This window comes from Bombina bombina, chromosome 1 (genome assembly GCF_027579735.1).
Source record: "Bombina bombina isolate aBomBom1 chromosome 1, aBomBom1.pri, whole genome shotgun sequence".
NCBI classification, from domain to species: Eukaryota; Metazoa; Chordata; class Amphibia; order Anura; family Bombinatoridae; genus Bombina; species Bombina bombina.
Window position 1 is genome coordinate 1,433,977,926 of NC_069499.1, and position 15,685 is coordinate 1,433,993,610.

A 15,685-nucleotide genomic window follows, 5' to 3' on the forward strand; every position below is an offset into this window, starting at 1 on the left:
TTTACAAACTTTGCCTCCTATGGAGGTGGTGAAGTAAGTTTGTGCTAGATTCTACGTTGATATGCGCTCCGCAGCAGGTTGGAGCCCGGTTTTCCTCTCAGCGTGCAGTGAATGTCAGAGGGATGTGAGGAGAGTATTGCCTGTTTGAATTCAATGATCTCCTTCTACGGGGTCTATTTCATAGGTTCTCTGTTATCGGTCGTAAAGATTCATCTCTTACCTCCCTTTTCAGATCGACGATATACTCTTATATATACCATTACCTCTGCTGATTTTCGTTTCAGTACTGGTTTGGCTTTCTACAAACATGTAGATGAGTGTCCTGGGGTAAGTAAGTCTTATTTTCTGTGACACTCTAAGCTATGGTTGGGCACTTTTTTAATAAAGTTCTAAATATATGTATTCAAACATTTATTTGCCTTGACTCAGGATGTTCAACATTCCTTATTTTCAGACAGTCAGTTTCATATTTGGGATAATGCACTTGAATCAATTATTTTTCTTACCTTAAAAATTTGACTTTTTTCCCTGTGGGCTGTTAGGCTCGCGGGGGCTGAAAATGCTTCATTTTATTGCGTCATTCTTGGCGCAGACTTTTTTGGCGCAAAAAATCTTTTCTGTTTCCGGCGTCATACGTGTCGCCGGAAGTTGCGTCATTTTTGACGTTCTTTTGCGCCAAAAATGTCGGCGTTCCAGACGTGGCGTCATTTTTGGCGCCAAAAGCATTTTGGCGCCAAATAATGTGGGCGTCTTATTTGGCGCTAAAAAAATATGGGCGTCGCTTTTGTCTCCACATTATTTAAGTCTCATTTTTCTTTGCTTCTGGTTGCTAGAAGCTTGTTCCTTGGCATTTTTTTCCCATTCCTGAAACTGTCATTTAATTTAAGGAATTTGATCAATTTTGCTTTATATGTTGTTTTTTCTCTTACATATTGCAAGATGTCTCACGTTGCATACTTCAGGAAAATCGCTGTCTGGTGCTGGAACTACCAAAGCTAAGTGTATCTGCTGTAAACTTTTGGTAGCTTTTCCTCCAGCTGTTGTTTGTATTAATTGTCATGACAAACTTGTTAATGCAGATAATATTTCCTTTAGTAATGTACCATTACCTGTTGCAGTTCCATCAACATCTAATGTTCAGAATGTTCCTGATAACATAAGAGATTTTGTTTCTGAATCCATCAAGAAGGCTATGTCTGTTATTCCTCCTTCTAGTAAACATAAAAAATCTTTTAAAACTTCTCTTTATACAGATGAATTTTTAAATGAACATCATCATTCTGATTCTAATGACTCTTCTGGTTCAGAGGATTCTGTCTCAGAGGTTGATGCTGATAAATCTTCATATTTATTTAAAATGGAATTTATTCGTTCTTTACTTAAAGAAGTACTAATTGCTTTAGAAATTGAGGATTCTGGCCCTCTTGATACTAAATCTAAACGTTTAGATAAGGTCTTTAAATCTCCTGTGGTTATTCCAGAGGTTTTTCCTGTTCCTGGTGCTATTTCTGAAGTAATTTCCAGAGAATGGAATAATTTGGATAATTCATTTACCCCTTCTAAACGTTTTTAAGCAATTATATCCTGTGCCGTCTGACAGATTAGAATTTTGGGACAAAATCCCTAAAGTTTATGGGGCTATTTCTACCCTTGCTAAACGTACTACTATTCCTACGTCAGATGGTACTTCGTTTAAGGATCCTTTAGATAGGAAAATTGAATCCTTTCTAAGAAAAGCTTATCTGTGTTCAGGTAATCTTCTTAGACCTGCTATATCATTGGCTGATGTTGCTGCAGCTTCAACTTTTTGGTTGGAAACTTTAGCGCAACAAGTAACAGATCATGATTCTCATAATATTATTATTCTTCTTCAACATGCTAATAATTTTATCTGTGATGCCATTTTTGATATTATCAGAGTTGATGTCAGGTTTATGTCTCTAGCTATTTTAGCTAGAAGAGCTTTATGGCTTAAAACTTGGAATGCTGATATGTCTTCTAAATCGACTCTACTTTCCATTTCTTTCCAGGGTAACAAATTATTTGGTTCTCAGTTGGATTCTATTATCTCAACTGTTACTGGTGGGAAAGGAACTTTTTTACCACAGGATAAAAAATCTAAGGGTAAAAACAGGGCTAATAATCGTTTTCGTTCCTTTCGTTTCAACAAAGAACAAAAACCTGATCCTTCATCCTCAGGAGTAGTTTCAGTTTGGAAACCATCTCCAGTCTGGAATAAATCCAAGCCTTCTAGAAAAGCAAAGCCAGCTTCTAAGTCCACATGAAGGTGCGGCCCTCATTCCAGCTCAGCTGGTAGGGGGCAGGTTACGTTTTTTCAAAGAAATTTGGATCAATTCTGTTCACAATCTTTGGATTCAGAACATTGTTTCAGAAGGGTACAGAATTGGTTTCAAGATAAGACCTCCTGCAAAGAGATTTTTTCTTTCCCGTGTCCCAGTAAATCCAGTGAAAGCTCAAGCATTTCTGAAATGTGTTTCAGATCTAGAGTTGGCTGGAGTAATTATGCCAGTTCCAGTACTGGAACAGGGGCTGGGGTTTTATTCGAATCTCTTCATTGTACCAAAGAAGGAGAATTCCTTCAGACCAGTTCTGGATCTAAAAATATTGAATCGTTATGTAAGGATACCAACGTTCAAAATGGTAACTGTAAGGACTATCTTGCCTTTTGTTCAGCAAGGGCATTATATGTCCACAATAGATTTACAGGATGCATATCTGCATATTCCGATTCATCCAGATCATTATCAGTTCCTGAGATTCTCTTTTCTGGACATGCATTACCAGTTTGTGGCTCTGCCGTTTGGCCTAGCTACAGATCCAAGAATTTTTACAAAGGTTCTCGGTGCCCTTCTGTCTGTAATCAGAGAACAGGGTATTGTGGTATTTCCTTATTTGGACGATATCTTGGTACTTGCTCAGTCTTTACATTTAGCAGAATCTCATACGAATCGACTTGTGTTGTTTCTTCAAGATCATGGTTGGAGGATCAATTCACTAAAAAGTTCATTGATTCCTCAGACAAGGGTAACCTTTCTGGGTTTCCAGATAGATTCAGTGTCCATGACTCTGTCTTTGACAGACAAGAGACGTCTAAAATTGATTTCAGCTTGTCGAAACCTTCAGTCACAATCATTCCCTTCGGTAGCCTTATGCATGGAAATTCTAGGTCTTATGACTGCTGCATCGGACGCGATCCCCTTTGCTCGTTTTCACATGCGACCTCTTCAGCTCTGTATGCTGAATCAATGGTGCAGGGATTACACAAAGATATCTCAATTAATATCTTTAAAACCGATTGTACGACACTCTCTAACGTGGTGGACAGATCACCATCGTTTAATTCAGGGGGCTTCTTTTGTTCTTCCGACCTGGACTGTAATTTCAACAGATGCAAGTCTTACAGGTTGGGGAGCTGTGTGGGGATCTCTGACGGCACAAGGAGTTTGGGAATCTCAGGAGGTGAGATTACCGATCAATATTTTGGAACTCTGTGCAATTTTCAGAGCTCTTCAGTCTTGGCCTCTTCTGAAGAGAGAATCGTTCATTTGCTTTCAGACAGACAATGTCACAACTGTGGCATACATCAATCATCAAGGAGGGACTCACAGTCCTCTGGCTATGAAAGAAGTATCTCGAATTCTGGTTTGGGCGGAATCCAGCTCCTGTCTAATCTCTGCGGTTCATATCCCAGGTATAGACAATTGGGAAGCGGATTATCTCAGTCGCCAAACGTTGCATCCGGGCGAATGGTCTCTTCACCCAGAGGTATTTCTTCAGATTGTTCAAATGTGGGAGCTTCCAGAAATAGATCTGATGGCGTCTCATCTAAACAAGAAACATCCCAGGTATCTGTCCAGATCCCGGGATCCTCAGGTGGAAGCAGTGGATGCATTATCACTTCCTTGGAAGTATCATCCTGCCTATATCTTTCCGCCTCTAGTTCTTCTTCCAAGAGTAATCTCCAAGATTCTGAAGGAATGCTCGTTTGTTCTGCTGGTAGCTCCGGCATGGCCTCACAGGTTTTGGTATGCGGATCTTGTCTGGATGGCCTCTTGCCATCCGTGGACTCTTCCGCTAAGACCAGACCTTCTGTCGCAAGGTCCTTTTTTCCATCAGGATCTCAAATCCTTAAATTTAAAGGTATGGAGATTGAACGCTTGATTCTTGGTCAAAGAGGTTTCTCTGACTCTGTGATTAATACTATGTTACAGGCTCGTAAATCTGTATCTAGAGAGATATATTATAGAGTCTGGAAGACTTATATTTCTTGGTGTCTTTCTCATCATTTTTCTTGGCATTCTTTTAGAATTCCGAGAATTTTACAGTTTCTTCAGGATGGTTTAGATAAAGGTTTATCCGCAAGTTCTTTGAAAGGACAAATCTCTGCTCTTTCTGTTCTTTTTCACAGAAAGATTGCTAATCTTCCTGATATTCATTGTTTTGTACAAGCTTTGGTTCATATAAAACCTGTCATTAAGTCAATTTCTCCTCCTTGGAGTTTGAATTTGGTTCTGGGGGCTCTTCAAGCTCCTCCTTTTGAACCCATGCATTCATTGGACATTAAATTACTTTCTTGGAAAGTTTTGTTCCTTTTGGCGATCTCTTCTGCCAGAAGAGTCTCTGAATTATCTGCTCTTTCTTGTGAGTCTCCTTTTCTGATTTTTCATCAGGATAAGGCGGTGTTGCGAACTTCTTTTAAATTTTTACCTAAGGTTGTGAATTCCAACAACATTAGTAGAGAAATTGTGGTTCCCTCATTATGTCCTAATCCTAAGAATTCTAAGGAGAAATCGTTGCATTCTTTGGATGTTGTTAGAGCTTTGAAATATTATGTTGAAGCTACTAAGTCTTTCCGAAAGACTTCTAGTCTATTTGTTATCTTTTCCGGTTCTAGAAAAGGCCAGAAAGCTTCTGCCATTTCTTTGGCATCTTGGTTGAAATCTTTAATTCATCATGCCTATGTCGAGTCGGGTAAAACTCCGCCTCAAAGGATTACAGCTCATTCTACTAGGTCAGTTTCTACTTCCTGGGCGTTTAGGAATGAAGCTTCGGTTGATCAGATTTGCAAAGCAGCAACTTGGTCCTCTTTGCATACTTTTACTAAATTCTACCATTTTGATGTATTTTCTTCTTCTGAAGCAGTTTTTGGTAGAAAAGTACTTCAGGCAGCGGTTTCAGTTTGAGTCTTCTGTTTATGTTTTTCATTAAACTTTATTTTGGGTGTGGATTATTTTCAGCAGGAATTGGCTGTCTTTATTTTATCCCTCTCTCTCTAGTGACTCTTGCGTGGAAAGATCCACATCTTGGGTAGTCATTATCCCATACGTCACTAGCTCATGGACTCTTGCTAATTACATGAAAGAAAACATAATTTATATAAGAACTTACCTGATAAATTCATTTCTTTCATATTAGCAAGAGTCCATGAGGCCCGCCCTTTTTTGTGGTGGTTATGATTTTTTTGTATAAAGCACAATTATTCCAATTCCTTATTTTATATGCTTTCGCACTTTTTTCTTATCACCCCACTTCTTGGCTATTCGTTAAACTGATTTGTGGGTGTGGTGAGGGGTGTATTTGTAGGCATTTTGAGGTTTGGGAAACTTTGCCCCTCCTGGTAGGAATGTATATCCCATACGTCACTAGCTCATGGACTCTTGCTAATATGAAAGAAATGAATTTATCAGGTAAGTTCTTACATAAATTATGTTATTCATTAGATCATAACTCCCTGCATCAATCACTCCCAAAATGAATTATAGATGGAGCAGCATCATATCAATTTTCTGATTATTTTGATATGAAATATCATGTGCCTTTAGCATTATACTATATTTAAGCAAATCAATACTGCTAATTATTTTGAGATTAATGGCATTTAAAATCCTGATATGGCATTCATGCAAATACAGCATGTTTTATATCTCCAACCATCTCTGAATATATAAATTGATGTCCATGACCAATTGCTGACTGCAATAGAAAGAAATAATTTTTAGAAATGATTTAGCATTCATATCTATTTGCAATGTTTATCAATGTAGTTATTATTCAATACAGCAATTATTTATTTAATATAATATGTCCCAGTTCAATATTTATATACATATATGGGTTATTTGAATTATTTCAAACATACATGAAATTTTTTTGCATCATTCCTTTTTCAAGCAATATATTTTTATTTATGCTATACAGGGATAGTAAATGTTAATTTGTCTGTTCTCTGTACATGGAAACTTCACAGGGGGTCACTTAACACATGGCTGCTAAACCATAGTTCCCTTGGAAAATGTTTGTTTTTCTGAGCCTTTTACCTAGACAGAAATCCTCTAGCAGGCAGGAAGCCCATATATGGGTATGTACCTTTGACATTCCAGTATTCTAATCTACATCTCATCAGGCCTCAAAGGATATTCCAGACACTTCGTCTTCATTCACTGCATGGGGTAAAGAGTGTTCTGAATTTTCGCACTTACAATTAAAGAGCAAATGTTTCAGTGTCACGGGGAAGTTTTAATTACAATTTGGTATGGACTTCATGTTCACACTCTAGCTAGAAATGTCTATTTTGAAGTAATCTTTATGAGTGTCCTGTGTAATTGAAAAAGTGGGGGAGGACTGATTATGGGTTTTAAATCAATCCTTTACATCAGAATGGCTATTCTACAGCACATCTGATAAAATAGACGGCCTCATATATACACACATCCTTTTCATATTATTTTCATTTATATATATATTAGTATATATACATATGTCATTGACCTGTACCCTGACAGTTTGTAACTAACAAGAGTTAAACTCACCTAGGTAAGTAACAAGAAGATGGAAGTGAGTGCATGGCATTTATAGTTTTGTGTGTATGTGTATATAATTTTATCTTACCTCTGAAAATGTGTGTGGTTTATTTTTATTTTTTTTCTTCAGTTAAACTGTGCCTTATTCATGACAATTCATTTTGTTGTTTTCCTTCTCACAGGTGTGATGATGATCAGCTCCCAAATGACAAGGAGAGATTTGCAAGGTGCGGTATCTAACAATATTCATTCAGATTCTCTGTTTCACTCTTAATCCTATACTCTCAACATCCCCAGTTGCATGACAGGGTGTGGTAATCTGGTCATTGGTAAAGTACCTTATATTTGTCATGTTACTATTGTGTAACTAATTTCTATTTTGCTCAGAGTTAACCCTGCTGATGAAAGGAAGCTGAAGCCATCTTCCTAGTTATCTAAAGAAACTTTAGAAAATTAGCTACTTAATTGTTGTTTTCTCTAATGGACTACTGTACATTGTACATACTTAAAGGGAGAGTCAACACCAGAATTTTTGTTGTTTAAAAAGATAGATAATCCCTTTATTACCCATTCCCCAGTTTTGCAAAACCAACACTGTTATATTAATACACTTTTTACTTCTGTGACTAACTTGTATCTAAGCAACTTATGACCGCCCTAATCACATGACTTTTAGTTATTATCTATTGACTTGCATTTTAGCCAATTAGTGCAGTGTCTGCCACTAGCCACGGGCGTGATCACAATGCTATCTATATGGCCTACAAGAGCTAGCTCTCTCCTGCTGTGAAAAGTAAATAAAATAGAGGCGGCCTTCAAGGGCTTAGAAATTATCATATGTGCCTTCCTAGGTTTGCTTTCGACTAGAATACCAAGAGAACAAAGCAAAATTGTTGATAAAAGTAAATTGGAAAGTTGTTTAAAATTACATGCCCTATTTGAAAAAATGAAAGTTTTTTTTTTGGACTTGACTGTCCCTTTAATACATGTAAATGTAATTTTTTACATTTGTAAAATGTGTGTTTTATGAGCAAACACTATGAATATTGTTAGACTTTGCAATAATTAAAGGGATTTTAAACCATAAATTCATGCTAGACATAGTGATGTATTCAAAGCAAAGATTTGCCTTATATGTAGATGTATTTGTACAATCATATTACGTGTTTATATATTGGAGATTTAAGTATAAAGCTTTAGGGGTCGATTTATCAAGCTACGGTGGACCGGGGGCATACATACGCTCCCCTGTCCACTGCAGCTCGCCCCTGGTGGCTGAATTCCGCTGCCGGAATTCAGCATTGCACAAGAACGCAATTTCTCCAACATTGGTGTGTCCGGTCCACGGCGTCATCCTTACTTGTGGGGATATTCTCTTCCCCAACAGGAAATGGCAAAGAGCCCAGCAAAGCTGGTCACATGATCCCTCCTAGGCTCCGCCTTCCCCAGTCATTCTCTTTGCCGTTGCACAGGCAACATCTCCACGGAGATGGCTAAGAGTTTTTTGGTGTTTAAATGTAGTTTTTATTCTTCAATCAAGAGTTTGTTATTTTAAAATAGTGCTGGTATGTACTATTTACTCTGAAACAGAAAGGAGATGAAGATTTCTGTTTGTAAGAGGAAAATGATTTTAGCAACCGTTACTAAAATCGATGGCTGTTTCCACACAGGACTGTTGAGATGAATTAACTTCAGTTGGGGGAAACAGTGAGCAGACTTTTGCTGCTTGAGGTATGACACATTTCTAACAAGACTTGGTAATGCTGGAAGCTGTCATTTTCCCTATGGGATCCGGTAAGCCATTTTCTTACTTTTTAATATAAGAATAAAGGGCTTCACAAGGGCTTTAAAGACTGGTAGACATTTTTCAGGGCTAAAACGATTACTTTATGAGCATATTTAATGGTTTATAACTTTGAAGAGTTATTTTAATCTTGGGAATTCTGTTAAAAAAACGGCAGGCACTGTATTGGACACCTTTTTCACTGGGGGCCTTTTCTAGTCATAGGCAGAGCCTAATTTTCGCGCCACTAATGCGCAGTTGTTTTTGAGAAGCATGGCATGCAGATGCATGTGTGAGGAGCTCAGATCCACTGAAAAAGCTTATTGAAGGCGTCATTTGGTATCGTATTCCCCTCTGGGCTTGGTTGGGTCTCAGCAAAGCAGATACCAGGGACTGTATAGGGGTTAAATGTAAAAACGGCTCCGGTTCCGTTATTTTAAGAGTTAAAGCTTTCAAATTTGGTGTGCAATACTTTTAAGGCTTTAAGACACTGTGGTGAAATTTTGGTGAATTTTGAACAATTCCTTCATACTTTTTCACATATTCAGTAATAAAGTGTGTTCAGTTTAAAATTTAAAGTGACAGTAACGGTTTTATTTTAAAACGTTTTTTGTGCTTTGTTATCAAGTTTATGCCTATTAACATGTCTGAACTATCAGATAGACGATGTTCTGTATGTTCGGAAGCCAAGGTTCCTCTCCATTTAAATATATGTGATGAATGTGACAAACAAAGTAGGGACAATGATGCCACTGATAATAATGTTGCCCAAAATGATTCCTTAAGTGAGGGGAGTAAGCATGGTACTGCATCATCTCCTTCTATGTCTACACCAGTCTTGCCCACTCAGGAGGTCCCTAGTGCATCTAGTGCGCCAATCCTCCTTACTATGCAACAATTAACGGCTGTAATGGATAATTCTATTAAAAACATTTTAGCCAAAATGCCCACTTATCAGCGAAAGCGCGACTGCTCTGTTTTAGATACTGAAGAGCATGAGGACGCTGATGATAATGGTTCTGACATGCCCTTACACCAGTATGAAGGGGCCAGGGAGGTTTTGTCTGAGGGAGAAATTTCAGATTCAGGAAAAATTTCTCAACAAGCTGAACCTGATGTTATTACATTCAAATTTAAATTGGAACATCTCCGCGCTCTGCTTAAGGAGGTGTTATCTACTCTGGATGATTGTGACAATTTGGTCATTCCAGAGAAATTATGTAAGATGGACAAGTTCCTAGAGGTCCCGGTGCCCCCCGAAGCTTTTCCTATACCCAAGCGGGTGGCGGACATTGTAAATAAAGAATGGGAAAGGCCCGGCATACCTTTTGTCCCTCCCCCTATATTTAAGAAATTATTTCCTATGGTCGACCCCAGGAAGGACTTATGGCAGACAGTCCCCAAGGTCGAGGGGGCGGTTTCTACTCTAAACAAACGCACCACTATCCCTATAGAAGATAGTTGTGCTTTCAAAGATCCTATGGATAAAAAATTAGAGGGTTTGCTTAAAAAGATGTTTGTTCAGCAAGGTTACCTTCTACAACCAATTTCATGCATTGTTCCTGTCACTACAGCAGCGTGTTTCTGGTTCGAAGAACTAGAAAAGTCGCTCAATAAAGCATCTTCTTATGAGGAGGTTATGGACAGAGTTCAAGCACTTAAATTGGCTAACTCTTTTACCTTAGACGCCACTTTGCAATTAGTTAGATTAGCGGCGAAAAATTCAGGTTTTGCTATTGTGGCGCGCAAAGCGCTTTGGCTAAAGTCTTGGTCAGCGGATGTGTCCTCCAAGAACAAATTGCTTAACATCCCTTTCAAGGGGAAAACGCTGTTTGGCCCTGACTTGAAAGAGATTATTTCAGACATCACTGGGGGAAAGGGCCACGCCCTTCCTCAGGATAGGTCTTTTAAGGCTAAAAATAAAACTAATTTTCGTTCCTTTCGCAGAAACAGACCAGCCTCAAATTCTACATCCTCTAAGCAAGAGGGTAATTCTTCTCAAACCAAGCCAGCCTGGAGACCGATGCAAGGCTGGAACAAAGGTAAGCAGGCCAAGAAGCCTGCTACCGCTACCAAGACAGCATGAGATGCTGGCCCCCGATCCGGGACCGGATCTGGTGGGGGGCAGACTCTCTCTCTTCGCTCAGGCTTGGGCAAGAGATGTTCAGGATCCTTGGGCGCTAGAAATAGTTTCTCAAGGTTATCTCCTGGAATTCAAGGAACTACCCCCAAGGGGAAGGTTCCACAGGTCTCAATTGTCTTCAGACCAAATAAAAAGACAGGCATTCTTACATTGTGTAGAAGACCTGTCAAAAATGGGAGTGATTCATCCTGTTCCATTAGGAGAACAAGGGATGGGGTTTTACTCCAATCTGTTCATAGTTCCCAAAAAAGAGGGAACATTCAGGCCAATTTTGGATCTCAAGATCCTAAACAAATTTCTCAGGGTTCCATCGTTCAAAATGGAAACCATTCGGACAATTCTTCCTACCATCCAGGAAGGTCAATTCATGACCACGGTGGATTTAAAGGATGCGTATCTACATATTCCTATCCACAAGGAACATCATCGGTTCCTAAGATTCGCCTTTCTGGACAAGCATTACCAGTTTGTGGCACTTCCATTCGGATTAGCCACTGCTCCAAGAATTTTCACAAAGGTACTAGGGTCCCTTCTAGCGGTGCTAAGGCCAAGGGGCATTGCAGTAGTACCTTACTTGGACGACATACTAATTCAAGCGTCGTCTCTGCCACAAGCAAAGGCTCATACGGACATTGTCCTAGCCTTTCTCAGATCTCACGGGTGGAAAGTGAACGTAGAAAAAAGTTTTCTATTCCCGTCAACAAGAGTTCCCTTCTTGGGAACAATAATAGACTCCTTAGAAATGACAGAGGCCAGAAAATCAAAACTTCTAAGCTCTTGTCAAGTACTTCATTCTGTTCTTCTTCCTTCCATAGCGCAGTGCATGGAAGTAATAGGTTTGATGGTTGCGGCAATGGACATTGTTCCTTTTGCGCGAATTCATCTAAGACCATTACAACTGTGCATGCTCAGACAGTGGAATGGGGATTATACAGACTTGTCCCCGACGATCCAAGTAGATCAGAGGACCAGAGATTCACTCCGTTGGTGGCTGACCCTGGACAACCTGTCTCAAGGGATGAGCTTCCGCAGACCAGAGTGGGTCATTGTCACGACCGACGCCAGTCTGGTGGGCTGGGGCGCGGTCTGGAAATCCCTGAAAGCTCAGGGTCTATGGTCTCGGGAAGAATCTCTTCTCCCGATAAACATTCTGGAACTGAGAGCGATATTCAATGCCCTCAAGGCTTGGCCTCAACTAGCAAAGGCCAAATTCATAAGGTTTCAATCAGACAACATGACGACTGTTGCATATATCAACCATCAGGGGGGAACAAGGAGTTCCCTGGCGATGGAAGAAGTGACCAAAGTAATTCAATGGGCGGAGATTCACTCCTGCCACTTGTCTGCAATCCACATCCCAGGAGTGGAAAATTGGGAAGCGGATTTTCTGAGTCGTCAGACATTTCATCCGGGGGAGTGGGAGCTCCATCCGGATATCTTTGCCCACATAACTCAATTATGGGGCATTCCAGACATGGATCTGATGGCGTCTCGTCAGAACTTCAAGGTTCCTTGCTACGGGTCCAGATCCAGGGATCCCAAGGCGACTCTAGTAGATGCACTAGTAGCGCCCTGGACCTTCAACCTAGCTTATGTATTCCCACCGTTTCCTCTCATTCCCAGGCTGGTAGCCAGGATCAATCAGGAGAGGGCTTCGGTGATCTTGATAGCTCCTGCGTGGCCACGCAGAACTTGGTATGCAGACCTGGTGAATATGTCATCGGCTCCACCATGGAAGCTACCTTTGAGACGGGACCTTCTTGTTCAAGGTCCGTTCGAACATCCGAATCTGGCCTCACTCCAACTGACTGCTTGGAGATTGAACGCTTGATTTTATCAAAGCGTGGGTTCTCAGATTCTGTCATTGATACTCTTATTCAGGCTAGAAAGCCTGTAACTAGAAAAATTTACCATAAAGTATGGAAGAAATATATCTGTTGGTGTGAATCGAAAGGATTCCCATGGAACAGGATAAAAATTCCTAAGATTCTATCCTTTCTACAAGAGGGTTTGGAGAAAGGATTATCTGCAAGTTCTTTGAAGGGACAGATTTCTGCTTTATCTGTTTTACTTCACAAAAAGCTGGCGGCTGTGCCAGATGTTCAGGCTTTTGTTCAGGCTCTGGTTAGAATCAAGCCTGTTTATAAACCTTTGACTCCTCCATGGAGTCTCAATTTAGTTCTTTCAGTTCTTCAAGGGGTTCCGTTTGAACCCTTACATTCCGTAGATATTAAGTTATTATCTTGGAAAGTTTTGTTTTTGGTTGCAATTTCTTCTGCTAGAAGAGTTTCAGAGTTATCTGCTCTGCAGTGTTCTCCGCCCTATCTGGTGTTCCATGCAGATAAGGTGGTTTTGCGTACTAAGCCTGGTTTTCTTCCTAAAGTTGTTTCTAACAAAAATATTAACCAGGAGATAGTTGTACCTTCTTTGTGTCCGAATCCAGTTTCAAAGAAGGAACGTTTGTTACACAATTTGGACGTTGTCCGTGCTCTAAAGTTCTATTTAGAGGCTACTAAAGATTTCAGACAAACATCTTCCTTGTTTGTTGTTTATTCTGGTAAAAGGAGAGGTCAAAAAGCGACTTCTACCTCTCTTTCCTTTTGGCTTAAAAGCATTATCCGATTGGCTTATGAGACTGCCGGACGGCAGCCTCCTGAAAGAATCACAGCTCACTCTACTAGGGCTGTGGCTTCCACATGGGCCTTCAAGAACGAGGCTTCTGTTGACCAGATATGTAAGGCAGCGACTTGGTCTTCACTGCACACTTTTGCCAAATTTTACAAATTTGATACTTTTGCTTCTTCGGAGGCTATTTTTGGGAGAAAGGTTTTGCAAGCTGTGGTGCCTTCCGTTTAGGTAACCTGATTTGCTCCCTCCTTTCATCCGTGTCCTAAAGCTTTGGTATTGGTTCCCACAAGTAAGAATGACGCCGTGGACCGGACACACCAATGTTGGAGAAAACAGAATTTATGCTTACCTGATAAATTACTTTCTCCAACGGTGTGTCCGGTCCACGGCCCGCCCTGGTTTTTTAATCAGGTCTGATGAATTATTTTCTCTAACTACAGTCACCACGGTATCATATGATTTCTCCTATGCATATTCCTCCTTTACGTCGGTCGAATGACTGGGGAAGGCGGAGCCTAGGAGGGATCATGTGACCAGCTTTGCTGGGCTCTTTGCCATTTCCTGTTGGGGAAGAGAATATCCCCACAAGTAAGGATGACGCCGTGGACCGGACACACCGTTGGAGAAAGTAATTTATCAGGTAAGCATAAATTCTGTTTTTGCGCTCTTGTGCAATGCCGTCCACACCCAGCCAATCATGCGCGGGCAGGAGCATTTAATCTCCATGGTCGGACGAAACTGAGGACATTTAAATTCGCCATCTAAAAGGTGACAAAGAGTTTAGGATAGCAGCGGTCTGATGACCACTGCTTCATAAATACAGACTGCAAACTCTTGTGGAACCTGCAGTCGTAGGGGGGCGAAAGCTGGCGAAGCCTTTAATAAAGCGGCCCCTTAGTTAGTAAAGTACTCTAGGTCCTAAAGTGTAATAGGCCATACAGTGTTTGAACTAGTTTTCTACTTCTCTCACTTCTGCTGAGAACAATTAGGGACATATTTAAATAAGACAAAAAATGGGAAAACCTTGATAGATAATAATGCAATGTTCCTCACAGCCTTGTTTGAATAGTCTCCTTTATTGCCTGTTTTTTATATTTGTTCCTTGGGGTCCTCAACAGGTAATGAGGATTGTTGGAAAAGTTGCAGCTTTTTGGCACGTTGCCCATTACTTTACAGAGTTTAGAAAACCAAAATTACAGGAAGGCGCTACAAAATAAAGTATATTGCAAAGATTTCTAACTACACACATTTAATTAAAGATTTTACATTAAAATCTCATTGTTTAATATCCCTTTAAGACAGCCCAATTATCAGTTGCCCAAAACAGTGGATGTTGAAATCGTTTGCTTTTAAATTTTGCTATTTTTATAATTACTAATATTCTGCTTGTGAAAGCGCAAAACAGCAATTCTTCCTAAACAAACATCCTGTATCTAGTTGATCTGCAGTTATTAGATTAGATGCACTAATATGTTGTCTGTGCAAGCTTCTAGCTGCAAGTTTTAAATGGTGTACTGTTTTATCTAGTAAAGTGAACTGTTACTGGACAGTTATTATATATATCAATAACCAGCTGGTAGATTATGTTATGAAATTATAAAATAGAAATGATAAGATAGAGACTAAAAAGCTAAATCATAGGAAAAAGTTGCGACAGTAATAGATTAGTAAATATGTTTTTAACAAACTTAAAGGGACGTTAAAGTATCAAAAAGGCTAGGATTTGCCATTACTGAAAATTAAGGCCACCTTTATGCATCAGTGCCTTTATTTTGCTGCAACTTCACTGCAATGCCCTGCAACTGACGGCCCATGGCACTGCTCATTTTTTCAATAAGGGGACATTTCCACCTCTTAGCCAATAGCCGTGCGTGCCTACAGCATAATGTTGATCGGCTCACACAGCTATTGGCTTAGAGGTGGAAACGCCACCTAATTGAAAAAATGGGCAGTGCCATGAGCCGTCAGAGCCGCAAAATAACGACAACTTTTCATCAGTTTTTTTTTTAAATGATGAATGAAGGTGGCCTTTATTTTAGTGATGGTAAATCCTAGCGGTTTTGAAACTCTAGGTTTTAAAATCACTTTAAAGTCAAAATTAAACTTAAATGGGTTGGATAGAGCATGGAATTTAGACAACTTTTTTCAATTGAATTCTATTATTAGTAATGCTTAGTTCTTTTAGTATCCTTTGTTCAAGAGTAATCCTAGGTTAGCTCAGGAGCGTGCACGTGTCTTTGGCCATCTGTCAGCAGTGTTTGGAACAATGTTTACTGCAATGTTATTCATAGTTGCAAACTTTTCTGCCAT

At 39.8% G+C, this 15,685-nt stretch overlaps 1 protein-coding gene across 1 annotated transcript in view; it reads left to right on the forward strand.

The window, feature by feature from the left end:
* The window catches only part of ARNT (aryl hydrocarbon receptor nuclear translocator), a 382,463-nt gene that overhangs the window by 109,218 nt on the left and 257,560 nt on the right, over positions 1 to 15,685 (forward strand). The window contains exon 4 of the mRNA XM_053705500.1: positions 7,004 to 7,048. Coding sequence (XP_053561475.1) covers positions 7,004 to 7,048 — 45 coding nt within the window. The remainder of the gene's footprint in view (positions 1 to 7,003; positions 7,049 to 15,685) is intronic.